Source organism: Moschus berezovskii, chromosome 2 (assembly GCF_049115385.1).
Source record: "Moschus berezovskii isolate FMDL1 chromosome 2, NW_MosBer_1.0, whole genome shotgun sequence".
In the NCBI taxonomy this organism is placed as follows: domain Eukaryota; kingdom Metazoa; phylum Chordata; class Mammalia; order Artiodactyla; family Moschidae; genus Moschus; species Moschus berezovskii.
The window spans coordinates 2,775,042-2,791,737 of record NC_142461.1 but is presented as its reverse complement, the minus strand read 5'-3'; the positions used below and the strand labels follow the sequence as shown (position 1 = coordinate 2,791,737).

The 16,696-nt window shown below is 58.3% G+C and overlaps 1 protein-coding gene across 3 annotated transcripts in view; it reads left to right on the top strand.

Annotated features, from left to right (window-relative positions):
• The window catches only part of UBR4 (ubiquitin protein ligase E3 component n-recognin 4), a 133,122-nt gene extending 117,316 nt beyond the window's left edge, over positions 1 to 15,806 (top strand). For all 3 annotated transcript variants that reach the window (XM_088843071.1, XM_088843065.1, XM_088843069.1), the window contains 9 exons: positions 2,345 to 2,563; positions 3,667 to 3,780; positions 4,637 to 4,779; positions 5,143 to 5,268; positions 6,382 to 6,576; positions 9,001 to 9,225; positions 12,223 to 12,313; positions 13,053 to 13,215; positions 15,445 to 15,806. In XM_088843071.1, coding sequence (XP_088699197.1) covers positions 2,345 to 2,563; positions 3,667 to 3,780; positions 4,637 to 4,779; positions 5,143 to 5,268; positions 6,382 to 6,576; positions 9,001 to 9,225; positions 12,223 to 12,313; positions 13,053 to 13,215; positions 15,445 to 15,509 — 1,341 coding nt within the window. In that variant the 3' untranslated portion in view covers positions 15,510 to 15,806. The remainder of the gene's footprint in view (positions 1 to 2,344; positions 2,564 to 3,666; positions 3,781 to 4,636; positions 4,780 to 5,142; positions 5,269 to 6,381; positions 6,577 to 9,000; positions 9,226 to 12,222; positions 12,314 to 13,052; positions 13,216 to 15,444) is intronic.
• The last annotated feature ends 890 nt before the right edge of the window (positions 15,807 to 16,696 follow it).

Genomic DNA, 16,696 nt, shown 5'->3' with positions numbered 1-16,696 from the left:
CAAGGAACTGCCAAACTTGTCTGGAGGGACTGCACTGCTTTACCCTCCCCTCTCAGAGTCTGAGTGACCCTGCTTTATTGATCCTCGTCGGCCTTTGGGGGTGCCACTGTCTCTTGTCTCAGCCATGCCGATGGATGCAGGGTGCTGTCTTCGCAGTTTAAGCTGTGTGGCTCTGGCGGCTGATGACACTCATCGCACACCTTTTTGGATCTTTCGTCTGTCTTTGGAGACGAGTCTTTCCGTGTTTTTACCCTGGTTTTTGATGTTGACTTTTGAGGGTCCTCGGCGCTGCCACCGTTTCTGTTGTTGTTTCGAGTGGTCTGTCTCGAGTCCCACATCCTCATCTAGTGATGTTTTCTGAGAACTGACTCTGACACCGGGTTCATTGGCCGCAGTAAAGGTCGTCCACGTGTCTCGCTCAAATGGCTGTCGTGTCCAGCGGTGATAGTTACAGTCAGCACGTCTTTGTGGACAGCTCCTCCTGCAGGACCATTCCCACTGTCTCCCTGTCTTTGCAGCAGCGTGACTGTGAACGTGGGTGAATCAAGGGACAGAGTTGTAGTTTGACCGGTGGCCACACATTGACTTGAGAACTCTGGTCAGTGGGTTCCAGGCTTATTCCGAGTTACTGATTGGGTTCCATTTTAAAATGAGGCTTCATCTGGGTAGATGCTCGGCACTGCTGCTCCTGACCACTCTTCTCTCACCACGAGTCTGCGTGGTGCCTGTCACGTACCCGAGCTGTGCTGGGCTGCAGCAGCGTTGGCGAACGAAACAGTCCCCGTGTGAGTCCTCCAGAGCTCGCTCTCTGGTGGACAGTGGCGCCCAGGACATAGGGCATCAGAGCACGGGTCAATGCAGGGTGGATGGGGTCACAGGAAAGGGGCTTCCTAAGAGGAGAACGTGGTGCCTGCAAAGGCGCAGAGGCAAGGGATCTAGACGCCTTCCAGGAAGCGAGAGCAGCTGTGTGGGGGGAGGCCAGCAAGAGTCGACTCTGGAGACAGCGCCCACGCCACGCTCCCCAAGGAGAGCAGTGTGTGCCTCTCCCAAGGATGGTGCCCCTGACTGTTCCCTAGAGGATCATTTGCAGGGTGGTGGCATGGGAGGCGGGAAGCACGGTTTATCAGAATTTGGGTGAGAGCCCCTGGTGGCTGAACTCGTTAGTGAGGTGGACGGTGAATGGATTCCACAGAGATCTAGGGGTTTGGACATTGATTGCCTGTGGGCAGTGAAGAAGCTGGGTGAATCAAGAACTCTGCACACTGTCTGGACTGAGCGACAGCGGGTGGTGGTGCCATTGAGAGACGTGAGAGTTCGGGGGTTTGAAAGTGAGTGAAGGGAGGGGAGTCCGTGATACTCGATTATTAGTGTGTGGTCTCTCCTGACCAGAGTGTAAGCTTCGGGCGGGCGGGGCGTCACGAATGGGTGTGCATGCACACTCGCACAGCAGACTCCCCGTGTGTACCATTCAGTAGGCCGTTCAACCATGAGTTCAGCGTTCAGAGTTGTTGAGATGCGAGCTAACGTGTTGTGCTGAAGAACAAAGTGGACACGTACGTACCTGCTGTGAAGCTCGATTGATGAGCTAGTGACTTCAAGTGGATTGCTGACCTTTCGCGTCACGGGTTGACTTAGATTTCGGTTTATTGTCAGCTCTGTAGTGATTGGTGGCCTGGGGAGTGTCAAGGCCTCACAACAAGCAGACCCCTCTGCCCTCGGTGGGGCGATGCGCCCACGCCCTGTGGGCAGTGGGCTGCTGTTGTGTAGCAGCTGCTAGCATTTTGAAGCACAGGGGTTTTTGGTTTGTATTTGTTTCTCTCTAAGCTTTTTCTGTTTCCTACTCCCATGTGTACTTGTACGTCTGGAATACTTCAGTTGAGAAAACACCAGTGCTCCTGGGTTTGGTGGTCCCTGGGGGCCCCAGATGCAGCACGTAGCACAGCCCCCGTCAGTGTCAGGGGCCAGCCCTGCTCGGTGCGGTACTGAGCTCACCACTGAGGCCCCATCAGATGCCGCTTCTCTGGAGCATCTGACTGAGCCCCTTACACGTTCGCTGTGCTGGGCGCTTCACCTGATTTAATCATCACAGAGACCCTGGCCTGCCCCCGTTGTGTAGACGGGGGCATTGAGGCTGCAGAGCATGGTGACTAGTCAGGTCGGTGGCAGAGCCTAACCTGCTCCATTTGTCCAGATCTCTCCAAGTGTAAAATCAAAGGATATGATCGAAACCAGATGATGTGAGACTATGCACATTGTGTTTATTTTTTTCCAGCCTTGAAGCTCCTGAGAAGAACACTTGCCTGAGTACTTGGTGGCCTTCAGCTCTCTGGTCCTTTCTTGGCAGGTTCTGATTGGAACTGACTCCATCACAAACCTGCATAAGCTGGAGCAGGTGTCCAGCGACGAGGGCATTGGGACCCTGGCTGAGAACCTGCTGGAGGCGCTGCGGGAGCACCCTGACGTTAATGAGAAGATCGATGCGGCCCGCAGGGAGACCCGGGCCGAGAAGAAGCGTATGGCCATGGCCATGCGGCAGAAGGCGCTCGGCACGCTGGGCATGACGGTACCACCTGCCCGGCTCTCCTGCCCGTTGACCAGGGGTGGCCGTGGCACAGTTGCACGTGCTTGGAGGTTTAGGAGCTGGGGTCAGCACGGTGAAGATGTAGGCTGGGAGGTGGGGTGGGGGGTGGGGTGCGAGGCGCCGTGCCCAACACTTTGCTTAGAGATGCGACTCTCACTGCTCTGCTCTGCTCTGCAGAGGTCAGACAGCTCAGATTTACAGAGATCTTAGAAATGGTGACGGAGAAGGCACTGGCAAGCCACTCCAGTACTCTTGCCTAGAAAATCCCATGGACGGAGGAGCCTGGTAGGCTGCAGTCCATGTGGTCGCACAGTGTCTGACACGACTGAGCGACTTCACTTTCACTTTCATGCATTGGAGAAGGAAATGGCAACCCACTCCAGTGTTCTTGCCTGGAGAATCCCAGGGACGGGGGAGTCTGGTGGGCTGCCGTCTATGGGGTCACACAGAGTCGGACACGACTAAAGTGACTTAGCAGCAGCAGCAGTAGAAATGGTGATGACCGTTGTAAGGCTTTGTTTAAGCCCCTCATGTGGGTCTGTGAGGCTGACATTACACCCATTTTTCAGATGAGCTAGTTGGGGCTGAGTTGTACAGTAAGCAGGCCAGGGCGCATGGCTGATGCGCAGCTGGCAGGTGTTTGAACCCAGGTCTGTATGACACGGGCAGCTCTGCGCTCTTCTCGCTGTCCCGCCCTGGGGGGCGCCACGGTCCTCTGAGACCTCCTCCAGCCGGCAAACTCCGTGTCAGCAGATTTAAAACTCTGATGGGAACAGTAAATGAATCATGCGCTGCAGCCCAGGCCTGGTCTTGCTGGCACAAAGAGAGGGGCCTTTCTGGTGGCAGGTGGCCACTGGCCAGGCTTCCAGCTGGATGGCTTCCTCTGCTTCAGTGGTTCCTGTAGGGAGAGAAGAGCAGGCGAATCTGGGTCTGTAACCTCGTTAGAAGCCAGCTAAAGAGGCTTCCTCTCAGCGCAGCCGTCCTTCCCACACATGTGGAGGGTCAGCGTGTGCCCGCGTGTCCCAGGCCCGTGGGGAGGGTGGGCAGCAGCTCCATCTGACCTGTCCCCTGGGCTCCCCTTGCAGACCAATGAGAAGGGCCAGGTGGTGACGAAGACGGCGCTGCTGAAGCAGATGGAGGAGCTGATCGAGGAGCCGGGCCTCACGTGCTGCATCTGCAGGGAGGGCTACAAGTTCCAGGTGTGCTGCTGGGCCCTGCCGGGGCTCACATCCAAGGACCAGCCGTCCTCTTCGGAGGTGGAAGGCAGACTGATCTGGACAGTCCGCAGTAGCAGCAGCTGCCGCTCACTGAGTCCCGCCCTGTGCCAGGCCCTGTGCCCAGAGCCTTTATGTCAGCTGGGTCACTTTACCTTTAAACGTGTAATGAAGAGCCCGCATCTGTGGATAAGAAAACAGGTAGCAAAGCCAGAGTTTTAGGCCAGTTCAGACCCGGGTCTGTTAAAAGACACCATGCTGCCCCTGTTCAGGTAACCTGGCGAGAAGGTCAGGACCTCAGCTTTTTCAGCGCCACCAGACTCGCTTTACCACCCGGGAGTAGAGTAGCAGGCGGCCAGTTTGCTGCCCTGAGGCCTCAGGGGCGCCCTTTTCCTCTCCAGCTCGAGTTGACTTCCTCGCTGCCCAGCCTGCTGAGTGGCAGGCTGCTGGGGCTCAAGGCTTGTAAGTCCCGAGGTGACACAGGCTCCTTGGGGCTTTCTGATCAGTTTTGAAAAACAAGCAACTTACCAAGAAGGCGCTTTTTTCTTCATTTTCAGATGAATGCAGCAAAAAGAAAAGGACAGTTCAATCTTGCATTTCTGCCCTGCTGTCTGGACAGCATCCACCTTATTTTGGTTGCTCCCCACAATCCTCATTTCATCGGGGCTGTGCCCCACCAAGTGCTGAACCAAGTGGCTGCAGGGCTCACTGTCCAGTACTCGTGAACACAGCCCCTCATAGGAATATAGCCCCCGGGGTTCCCTCTGCTCTGCTTCCCCTCCTTCCAAAGCCTGCCATGGAGCTTCTCCTCACCTGTCTTCTTCTTTTCTTGTCTTTGCAGCCCACTAAGGTCCTGGGCATTTACACCTTCACCAAGCGGGTTGCCTTGGAGGAGATGGAAAACAAGCCCCGGAAACAGCAGGGCTATAGCACCGTGTCCCACTTCAACATCGTGCATTACGATTGCCACCTGGCGGCCGTCAGGTAAGCCTGCTTCCTGCAGATAGGTCCCACAGGCCTCCCCCAATGTGTACTTCTCTCCCAGACCGGGGGGACTGCAGGGGAGCAGGCAACTTGCTGGAGGCCCCGGCCTGGGAGAGGGTGGGGCTGCCAGCCCTGAAGTTTTAATTCTGTTCCTTAGGCTTTGGGAAGTAGAGTGTCCTGCCTTCAGCCTTATAGGCCCCGGAACCATTTCTGGGGAAATGTACTTGACTTTTGGCCCAGGGCTGGTGAGAGCAGTCTTGCCTACTGGAGGCTGTGGGGCCAGCATTTACCATCTCATGGCTACAAGTGGCTGCTCCTCTGTAGAGTCAGTAGTCACTTGTCCCTGCTGTCCTCCCCATCCAGGCTGGCTCGGGGCCGGGAGGAGTGGGAAAGTGCCGCCCTGCAGAATGCCAACACCAAGTGCAATGGGCTCCTTCCGGTCTGGGGGCCCCACGTCCCCGAGTCAGCGTTTGCCACCTGCCTGGCGAGGTGAGTGTGGAGCATGGGGCGTGGTGGGAAAGAGGCGGTCGGGACTTCCCTGGTGGCCCAGTGGTCAGGGTCTGTGCTTTCACTGCCGAGGGCACAGCTTCAGCCCCTGGTTGGGGTACAGAGATCCCACACGCTGCATGGTGTGGCCAAAGAAAGGGGGAGGGGGCTTCCCAGGAGATGGAGGAAGGTCAGCCATCAGCTCAGCCCCGTCATCGGAGAGCCACGTGTGTCCTCACTTGCTCATGGGAACCGCCTGGAGCAGGGGTGACTGCTGAGAGGAGCCTGCGCCTTCAGCACTCAGGCCCCGGGAGGACTCTCTGCTTTTCTGCTGCCTGTCCTTCTTTGCTGATCTTAGGACTCAAGACACAGGGCCCCTGACTTGATCCTCGAGGCCAAAATTTCCCAGAGTTGACTCCCGTTCCTCTGAGGTTTAAGTCATGAAAATAGCTTAACAGCTCGGGGAATATCGGTCTCCTTTCAAAGCTGCCCTTGTCCTAAAATCCCGAGTGGAACAGCGGAACCCTCTTTGAGGTCTTCATCCCTTATGGATGCCTAGGACAGTGGTGCACGTCCTGAGTCCTGTTGTTGAGCTCAGGGATCAGGTACTTGACACTGACAATGATGCCGGTCACACTGGACTGCATTGAACTGCTCACCGTGTGTCAGAAGCCCAGGCCCAGCGTTAATCAGGCAGAGCCCAGGGAGATGGCGACGTATGTTCATGTAGAAAAACCCTTTTTTCTTTTTTATGGAGGTTGAATAGATGATTCTTGTGGATAGATCACCTTGGCAGAGTGGATAAGTCCTACGTTTCTTCTTCCGAAACGTACTTCCAGTTGTGGTCACAGTGCGTTCTATGACGTTAGTCTATCAAGGAGTGGGTCCCCAGACCAGTGCATTCTCATCAGAGCTTGGAGAGCGTCTCGTCCAGTGAGAGCAGAAACGAACGGGTGCTGTGCTCGTCCCCCAGCCCTGCCCCGTCCTCCGCTCTCCCTGTTGCTCGCTATCCATCGGTGTAGCCTTCGCACCCATCCGGCCGGCGGGGGCTCTGCCTTCCCAGCGGGTCTTCACCGTGGAGCTGGCTTCCACTTTGTCGTCTGTCCCTTCTCCCAGGCACAACACTTACCTCCAGGAGTGCACGGGCCAGCGGGAGCCCACGTACCAGCTCAACATCCACGACATCAAGCTGCTCTTCCTGCGCTTCGCCATGGAGCAGTCCTTCAGCGCGGACACGGGCGGGGGCGGCCGGGAGAGCAACATCCACCTGATCCCGTACATCGTGCACACCGTGCTCTACGTGCTCAACACGTGCGTGCCCTTCCCGCGCCCCCCGCCCCCGGCGCGCCGCAGTCTATTCCAGAGCTAGCGCTGGGCCCCAGGAGCGTTTATCGAAGTAGGAACGTTTGCCTTTTTGGAGTCACTCAGGCGAAACAGTAGACGCTTCCTTCTCCAGAACAGTCTCATTTCCTCCGAGGGCTATTTCCTAGGACTGGCCTTGGGCCAGAGCGGGAGTGGGGAGCGGGAGAGGCCAGACCGTCGAAGCTTCTGCTTCAGCACAGCCCCAGCTTGTGAGACTGTTCCCTTATGTGGGGGGGCCCTGGGTCAGGGCCAGAGCAGACAGGCTGTTCCCGGTGAGGTGTCACGGCTGGAGGGCACGGCAGGACCATGGGCCTGGTATCCGTAAGTGCAGACTGGACTTGCTGTCCCTGTTTCCTCTCCAGGACGTGAGGCTCTGGCAGCTGTGGGGGAGAGGGCTTGTTTACCTGGGGAGGTCGGCCGAGAAGGAAGGGAGCCCAGGAAACAGCCCAGGTACCCTCACCTGTGTGTACACTGGGAGCGGTTAGGACGCCCTGAGAGGGCAGAAAGTAGTCAGTCGTTCTGCCTTGCTTTAAAAAGCCAGCTGAGAGGTGGAATGTGCTTAGCTCCTCGATTTGATTGAAATGGTTTCACGCCTTTGGGCCCCGTCTTCTAGTGAGAGTCTCCCGTCCGTGGGGCAGGTGCTGGCAGGTGGAGAGGCTGAGTCCAGCCCACCCGAGGCAGCTGAGCTCAGTTTAGGCAACAGAGCGATCGTTCTCTTATCCTTCCTGGTCTTCAACAGAGTGATTTTCTCCTTCCCTCCCATTTCCCCTGAGGTAGAAGGCCGCTCTGGAGACGGCAGTCTTCGTTGTTAGAGAGGTGCTGGCAGGTCTCCACCCATCATGACCTCACCCGCTCAGCTGTTCAGACGGAGGAAGCAGCCTGTGTTGTTGACAGCCCCAGTGTTCCCATTACCCTCGCGGTGCCTCAGGCCGGAGCAGCGCTCCCCGCCCCGGCCGTGGGCCTCTGAGGGGCCCTTGTCTCTTCTTGGCAGCAGTGAGGTGGCAGGGGCTGCCCCGTTCTCCGGGGAGCAAAGCAGACCTGGAGAGGCCGCGCGCTTTGCCTGGTGGAACAGAGCCCGTGGCCTCAGGCGTCTCTGCGTCTCCCAGGCCAGATGCGCGTAGCTCACGCTCCAGCCCCTTAGCTGGGGACGGGGTGGCCGTGTCCAGTTGTCTTGGTCACTGAGGCCTGAGCTGGTAGCCACACGTGGAGGCACCACTTCCTTCCTTCACCGGCTCACGGCGTGTGAGCTTGGTCACGGGGCTGGTTGAGCAGGGCGCCCTGCCTTTGTGTATGAAGGCGAGTGTGTCACACGCGCCATGAGCCGGCGGAGTTGCGCGGGTCCTGCCGTGGCACGAAGCTTCTGGTTCCCGATTCTGAGTCTGGTGGACCCACCTGCTCCACCGCGTTCCATCCGTGGAGCGGAAGAAGGCCCGCTGTCCCTGTGCCGCCCCAGCCCCAGCCCCGTCCAGTGTCCGGCAGTGCCATTCGCAAACCTGGTGACCATGTGTCCGTGCCCACCAGTGTTGTGTTTTTATTTCCCTCTACAAAGTTAGGCTAGGGCAGCAAGCATTCTGGGTCTCGGAGCGCCATCCTGGTCGTAATGGGAGACTGGCCTCCCAGGGCCCATCCAGTGGCTTGCGGAAGCTTCCTGGCCAAGAGAGTGGGGATCCACGCTGGGGAGGCCAGGCCAGGTGGCCTGGTTAGAGCCCGTTCTCTCCCTTAACACGAGGTGGTAGCTGTCTCCCTGGGTTGTCGTGAGGATCGAACATGATAACCTTAGCATGCACCTGGCACTGAAGTTGATGATCACTGTTGTTACTGCAGTTCAGACAGGCGCGAGAACGAGAAGCAGGGCTCACTGGAAGAATCTAGTCTCATGAAGGAAACAGGACAGGAGAGCCTTAAGAGAGCAAACCAGAACAGCCTGGGAGAGATGCCACAGGCAAATGCCGTGTGAACAGTTAGCCGTACTGAGACTCGTCGAGTCAGGGCTGTGGGCCGTGGGCTCAGTCAGAGACTCCAAACCGTGACTTGAATCGCATCACCTCGCCCCCCAGGCCTTCAGATAGCCTGGTAAAGAGGTGCTGGCTGTCACCTTCCAGGGTCATCACAACACTAAGGTGGTGGAAGGTTTGTGAAAGTGCTGGTCACGTGCATATTGGAGTTGTGTGGAGCCGGACTCGGGGGCGGGGGGGCGAGGAGGATGCCGCCGAGCAGGACTTGGGGGGCAGGCTGCTTCGCTTGGAGAGGGGCGGGAGGGTTCCGGGAGCTGCCACTCAGGAAGCTTCCCGGTGGGAAGCCGAGCACACCCTCACCTCTCCTGAGGCTCGGGCCTGCGTCTGCCCTGCTCTGAGGGTGTCCCCTTTATTCCAGAACCCGAGCAACGTCCCGAGAGGAGAAGAACCTCCAGGGCTTTCTGGAGCAGCCCAAGGAGAAGTGGGTGGAGAGTGCCTTCGAAGTGGACGGGCCCCACTATTTCACGGTCCTGGCCCTGCACGTCCTGCCCCCGGAGAAGTGGCGAGCCATCCGTGTGGAAATCCTGCGGAGGCTGCTGGTGACCTCTCAGGCCCGGGCATTGTCTCCAGGCGGAGCCACCAGGTCAGTGCTCACTTCGGGAAGCACCTGCTCAGGAGACTGTCACCTGGGCTCTGAAACCCACTCTGGAGGAGCTGGCTGAATGTCGGGTGCTGAGAGGAGGCAGCTCGTTAGCCTTTGGTTGACCCTTACCCCGCTCAGACTGTCACCGAGAGTCTCGGCCTGATGGCGGGCAGGTGCCGGCCGTCTCTGGGGCAGGGGTTCAGCCTCAAGAAGTGGAGCTGGACTCACCTCTGGGAAATTCCTTCACCGCGTGGAGCCTCTCAGGAGAAGAGTTTGGGCTGGCAGGCGGCTGGGACACGCAGCCCAGTTTTCCGAATCTTGCTAGTCTCGGCTTAGAGTAGCCAGGCCTCAGGGCGTGCTGGGGCACTTCTTCTCTGACATGGAGAACGCAGCCTCTCTCTCGTCACAGTCCTCTCCTGTCTGCCCCGTGGTCCATGAGCCCCTCCTCTGTCCCTGCTCCTGGGCGCCTCCCGAAGAAAGGGGTGTTTCAGGAAGGAAGCGGTCTTCGTTTTCATGACCCTGTGCTGGGATTTGGGTCATCAGGAGGTGTCTTGAGGGAAACAACTGCAAATGATAACATGGATTGTTGGGCCTGCATGGATTGCCGCACGCCAGGTGGGCCCCGTGACGCGGCTCTCAGCCCGGGGTGGCCCCAGCCATCTGCACGCTCAGGCTGGAGTAGGGTGTGGGTTGGTGGCTTGCTTTAAAGCAAGGGGACATTTCCAACAAGGGCACAGAGGAGGAGCTTTTAGGCCCCAGTGGTGATAAACCAAGTGGAAACAGCCATGGGCCTGAATTTGCATACCTGGTGTCTCCACCTCCGTCAGCTCCAATTTATCACGTCACTAGTTGTGGGCGCCTCATGGCCCAGAGAGCAGGTTGGAGCTCTGCTGGTGGGTCCCGCCTGCCCTGGCCTCTGTTAGAGTCCTGCCCAGCCCCTGCCCCCATTCCAGACCAAGCACTTCCCAGGGTTTCCCAAGAGCCTGAAGCATTAATAGTTAGCTTGCTTTGTTGTTGTTCAAGAATCGCTCAGGAATCCTAGCCCTTAGCTCGCTCCTCGGAATCAGAAAGTTAGGTGTGGGAGGTACTGAGTTGTGGATAAGCAGGCTCGGCCTGCATCCATAGCACAGAGTGGCTGTTCACTGGGCACAGGCCCTCAGTGACAGGTGTGAAACCCGAGCCCACAGGAGCTGTGCGGCTTTCACTTAGGAGACTGGAATTCATTGCTGTCCCAGGCAGTGAAGGACAAGCCGATCTGGTTGCAGCTGAATTAGGAAACCCAGTGTGAGCTGGCTCATGAGTTGCCATTTTCCCTGTAGCAGTTTGGTCACCTTCACTAGTGAGCCTTAAATAATTAAGTCAGGCAGGGCCACCCCGGATTCCTACCACCAAAGCAGAAGAGCTCTGAGAAGGACCAGCGCAGGCGGGGTGTGGGGGTGTGAGCGGGGTGGCGGAGCAGCAGGACTCCCCTGAGGAGGGTGTGCGAGGGGCCCCTGGAGGTCGGGGCAGTGCTGCCCAGCGGCTTCCTGCTGAGTCCATTGTTGGGGGAGGCGGCAGGTACACAGAATCTGGGAATTTGCAGAAAGCTGCTTTCTCCTGCGGGTTTCACATTCAGGAAAAAGAGTTCTGCGAGGAACTTGCAAGCGTTTAAGCCTGGGACTTTCCTAGGCGTCCGTCAGAGCCTCTCCTGTTGCTGTCTGCCAGCACACAGACCTGCAGGGAGAGCGCTCTCGTCCGGCCTCCAGGCCCACCCCGCAGCGGGCCTCCCTTTAGACTGCCGCGTGCACACGCGCTGTGGGAGGGGAGGAGGCGGGCGCTCTGGAGATGCTGGGGGTGGTACAGGTAGCGTGCTTTAGCAGGCAGAACCATCTCCCTTTGTTCTTTTACTTTAGTTAATAGCTTACGCATTTACTGAGTGTGGGTGTGGATGGCCTGTCCTGTGCTGGTTAGTCCCGTCACTCGAGGCCCATACGTACGGTGCGGTTTTAACCTCTAAATGAAGAACGTCTGTGCTTGTCTTACGAGTCTAGCACTTATTAACACGTGTGTGTGCATGCACGCACATCTTAGTACTAAGTCTGGTCCCTCTGGTTGCAGGCTCTGTTTCAAGGGTGGAAGCTCCATGACAAGGGCTTCCGTAGCCTTTAGACAACACCTATCCTAGATCTTGGGTTGTAGAAACCGAGTCCTGGCACTGGCACTTTGCTCCTGTGCAGAGAGGACTGGTCTTGCTGGCTTTCACGGTGGCTGTGCCTTCTGTAACCGTTCCTGAGACCCAGAGCATCTGCTGAGAAGGCGGTGGATGGACACTGCTGTCCCCAGCATCTCTGGTGTTCCTGGCTGGTCTCTAATCCTGACCTGAGTCACTGGATTAGGTGACAGTGACGCAGGTCAGGAGCCCAGGGGTGTGGTGAGCAACTCCGGGATTACGCCGGGATTTAGGAGGTGTTGGGGTGTTTGCAGCTCCTGTCCCAGTTGTCACTGGTGCTCAAAACCAGCTTTCCACCAGCTTCTGTTTTTCAGCACGGCACGTGGTTGATAAGTTACTGTGTGTGACTAGTGAAAATTCTCCTGTTGGGAGCATAAGGACTGAGGCAGAGCCTTGTTTCCTCCCTCCCTTCCTAGACCCCGTCAAGTTTGAGAGTGTGTGTGGGGCTGAGCCCAGGAAAGCGTGGGCTCCGCCTTGTCTCTTGGGGGCGGTAGCCTGTTGGCCGTCACGCCTACAGCTTCTCTTCCCCCTCTCCCCCATCTCCCCTGACTCGGCAGGGTCATGGCTGAGGTGCCTTGCACGGGACATCTTGTCGTGTGGTGAATGAGCCACGGGCCCCAGCGCCTCAGGAGCTCTGGCCCCGGCTGCTTTCCTCTGAGAAGATGGCTGAGGGGGCTGGATCGAGGGGCGTGACTCCCAGGGTTCTTCCCTGCTCCCAGAGCACCGGGCTCTCTCCTTGCGAGTCTCCTCCCAGGTCTCCACAGACCTGAGATTTGGCTCTTTTCCAGGCTGACAGACAAGGCGTTGAAGGACTACTCAGTGTATCGCTCTTCCCTTCTCTTTTGGGCCCTCGTCGATCTCATTTACAACATGTTTAAGGTAAGGCGGCCCCTGGGAGCGTGGCTGGGCTTGTCAGGCACGTGGGCGTCTGTGTGGTGGCTCTGGCCCTGCCTTGGCCTCGCTGTGCCCGCCCGCCGTGGGGAGGGTTTTCAGTGGCTTAGACCCGTGTCCATCATTGCGTTTGTATCCACGGCCACTCCGTTCCTGTGACCCTGTCTCCTGCCCTTGCGGACCCTCTTCTTCAGGCAGGTGCCCCCCACCCCTCCCCCAAAGTCTCGCTTTAGTGTTGGTTGCTCTCGCCCCTTTCTTGGACCAAGTCCGTTGCCTTGTGTGAGTGTAACTTAGCCCAGCCCAGCTTATATTAGCTTGGCCAAAAAGTTTGTTCCATAAGATAGTGCGGAAAAACCCGAATGAACTTTTGGTCACCCTCGTAATAGGGTCTCTCCTCTCTGCCTTGAGAGAGAGGGTTTACGGCTGGCTCCTTCCGTCATCTGGGTGAACAGCTCAATTAAAGCGTGTTGACGAGCCCCTCTTCCTGGGGACGTGCAGGTGTGGAAGGTGTGGGGAGGAGAGAACGTGTACCTGCCGAGGCTTGTGGGTTCCCAGGCCTTGTGCCTGAGAGGGGCTGTGAGAGGAGTGGTCGGACGCGGTGTTGCTCCTGGAAGCAGAATGCGTCCCCCAGGGAGAATGTGGCTGTGACAGGAGGGCACGACGCTTCCTCCCTGCCTGGACTGGGGCCCCGGTGACCGCCCGGCCTGTCTCCTGCTGCTTCTTGTAGAAGGTGCCGACCAGCAACACGGAGGGAGGCTGGTCCTGCTCTCTGGCCGAGTACATCCGCCACAACGACATGCCCATCCACGAGGCCGCCGACAAGGCCCTGAAGGCCTTCCAGGAGGAGTTCATGCCGGTGGAGACCTTCTCGGAGTTCCTCGATGCCGCTGGTCAGTGTCAAGGTTTTTCATCTTTCACAGACCGTCGGGGGGCTGGCTGTTGTTTTCATCTTCATACGTGGGGAAAAACAGGCGGGAACCAGCCCGTGGGCGACCACTGCAACGTTCAGGAGAGGTGTGTGGCTGCCAGGTCACTGGTTAACAAGATGCGGCCGTGACGTGGGGCTCACGTCAGCCCAGGCACTGTGTTCATCGTACACGCGCTTCCCCAGTATACAGGGCAGCTGGTGTGAGGTGGAGCTGCAGTTATCCCCATTTTACAGGTGGGTAGCTGAGGCTTTGATGATTGAACAGGTTGCCAGTGGGGATGCCTGGAAAAATCACTAGAGCCCCTTGGCTTCCTGTTTACAGCAGTTGACAGAATTAACGTGGAGCTTGCTTGTCTTCCTCCTGCCTCTTGGGGATCCAGACATCGTGTGTCACAGAGGCCCCCTGGGGAGGTGTGGGTGAGACCAACTCTCATTCTTGAGATAAATGCTCAGTACCAAAGGAGAGCAGAGAATGTCTTTGCTTGTAGGCACAGGGCGGCACCTTAACCTGCCGTCACACGAGATGTCCTCAGACAGGTCCTCACCACCTCTGGGAAAACTGAAGTCCATTGTCTGCAGCGTACAGGTTCTGTAGGCAACAAACCTGTCATCCTAATTGCAAGCCTTAAAATTTGTTTGATTTCATGACGCAGCAGGTGACAGCAGGGGGAGGGGCCTTGTGCCAGTGCTGAGGAGACCCACCCGGTATGAAGGCCCTGAGGCCGTGGACACAGCCGGCCTTTGCACGGTGGGGCTTCCAGAGCCAGAGCGCGGGGCTGCACCTGCCTCACTCCTGTGAGCTGGTTCGCTTTTTGCCTGGCATTTATAATGGGAATCTTGTCGAGTGTAAGGGCAGGAAAAACATCTCCCCGCACTGCCCTGTTGAGCGCAGGCTTCCACCGGCATTTGCCAGGCTGTCTTCTGGGAGGGAAACGCTCGTGCGTTGGAGGGTGCTCCGTGTGAATCCCTCTCTCCACCCGCATGAAGTTCCCCTGCCTGGGCCTGCCTTCCAGGCTGGCCGTCTGTTGCAGTGGCCCTGGGGGAGCCCTGCTGGACATGCCTCTGCGGGTCTGCTGCCCACCCCCCGCAGTCATCTGGTCATCAGGGCTTGGCACTGCCCACCTCCATTTCTCTGTTAACTTCACTCGATGCTCTCAGGAGAGTCTTTTCAGCCTAGACAGTTCACCTTGGCTGCACTCTTTGCTTTTCGTTGGGAATCAACCCTGACTGAGAGCAAGCAGGTAGCCTCATGTCCGTGTCCTTAGGGCCCAGCGCCATGCCTGTCGTCCGTGGGTCTGGGGAGCATCTACAGAATGGCAGTACGTGTGGCAGAGTCTCAGCCAGAGGAGGATGGGGTGGGCGTGGGAAGAAGGGGCTTCGTGTCAGCACTGGGTAGGGAGAGCAAGGCCCGGTCAGGCAGGGCGGGACCCTCTGCCCCTTCCACTCAGCACACGCGTTCACAGCCCGGCCTTATTGCTTTGTTCAAACTGGTAGAAAATTTCAGAACATCAGACACACACTCTTCAAACCCAAGGACAAACACACCTTCCAAAACCAACAAGAACTGGTGGGAGCCGCTCTTCCTCCATTAGTGGGGCTGCTGGGAGAGGCCTCCGTCTGAGCGTGGCCAGGCCTGTGGGTTGACAGCCCACGTTGGTCAAATGTGAACCCTATTTATGATGGATGGGCAGGACTGCGGGGGCCCTGATGCTGTGCCCACGGCGCTTTCCCAGAAGTGGCCTCGTCTGATCCCTGTCCCCCCATCTGGCAGTGGAGGGAATGGAACTCCTGAGCTCTGGCCTCTGGCACCAGGCCCTGGACCCGGGGTTGGGTCCCAACCCCCGAGGGCAGTGGGGTTGGCCTTTCTTGGCCTCTGGTCCCACTGAGATATGCTGAAGGCCTCAGACACGCTCTCCAGAGACCCCTCCGTCGTGTGCTGCGTCACAGTGGACTTAAAGGGTCCAGGGACCCAGCTTTCGCATCTTCACTCTTGGGAGATCACAAGCGTGGCGCCCCGACCGGAGAGCGAGAGTTTGTGTGCTTGGTGACCGTCTCCCGGCTGTCTCTGGGCTCTGGTGAGCAGCCGGTCGGAGCTCGTCGGAGGACTGTGTGTTCTCCACAAGGACGCGTCCGCCGTGACTCGGGCTGGGCCGTGCGTGCCGCAGCTAAGCAGCCCCCGCCTATTTTCCAGGTCTCTTGTCAGAAGTCACGGATGCAGAGAGCTTCCTGAAGGACCTGTTGAACTCAGTGCCCTGAGCCCCACGCGGAGACCAGTCGACAGAGACGGAAGCTGCCTGCCTGTGCCCTCGGTGTCCCTCCTCCAGCGCCATCCCCCGGGGCGCCGCGTCACTGCTCCCCTCTCCCTCCCTCCTCCTGGAGTGGCTTGGGGTCTTAGGCTTCCTGTAGTGTCTCGTGTGTGTGGTCGCTAGCTCCGAAGTTGTCTGTAACCCAAGCTGTCGAGGGCTTGCACGTGCCCGGGAGCCACGCCTTGTCCTGGCCCGCTGGGCCCGCGTGCACATGATGGGAAATAAACGAGTGGCTTCGCACGTTGGAGAGGGAGTGTCGCTGTGCTCGGGCCCCTCCTCGGAGACGCTGGCCAAGCACGGCTCCTTGCCTGCCCGGCCCTTGCCGGCGTTGGCAGGCAGCTCTGTGTGCATCACGTTCGTGGTCTCTTCTTGGCGCCAGATGGAGCCTGTCTGTTCTCAGCCAGCAAGTTGGGGCACCTCATTTGATGGCCATGATCGTCCCTGAAATAAATGCCTTGGCTTCTCTTTTCATTGTTTGGGCCTGAAGAGCTGGAGCCCAGAGACACATGATTTTCTAGTCCCCGGCCAAAGGTGGGCGCTGGTCTTTCTGTAGCAGAGGGTGTTTGGCATTCAAATTGGCAATCCTTCAGCGATGTCTCTACAGGGTTGCCACATTGGGAGAGGCCTGGGGCAGACTTAGAATGATGAGGAGCTGCCCCTTATGAGCGCCTTCTTTGCCAGGCCTGTGTGTGTGTGTTGTTACTTCTAGTCTTTTTTAACAGACCTGCAGGAAGGCACTGGGAGCCTGCTCAAGGCCCCCCATCCAGTCACTGCTGGAGCGGAGGTCTGTGCCTCTGAGGCCATGTCCTGAACCGCTGTGGCAGTTGCCTCCGGTGGCTGGGAGCCCTGCTTCCCCACGTCGGTGGGCAGCAGCGCTCTCCTGGAGGCAGCAGGGCCCCCATGAGCGTCTCCCCCGATCGCAGGGCAAGGCCACTGTAACTGTGGGCTCTCAGGGGAGGGAAAGCTTGTAGTGGCTGCCTCCTGCAGCTCCCTGCCAGCCACTCTGCCTCCTGCAGCTCCCTGCGGGCCACTCTGCCTCCCGCCTCCCTGGTCTCGAGGTCCACTCTGTGTGGTTCCCCGCTCAGGCCGGACCGTTTGGGACAGCAGGCACACCTAGGCGTCTTCAGAGGACTCCCA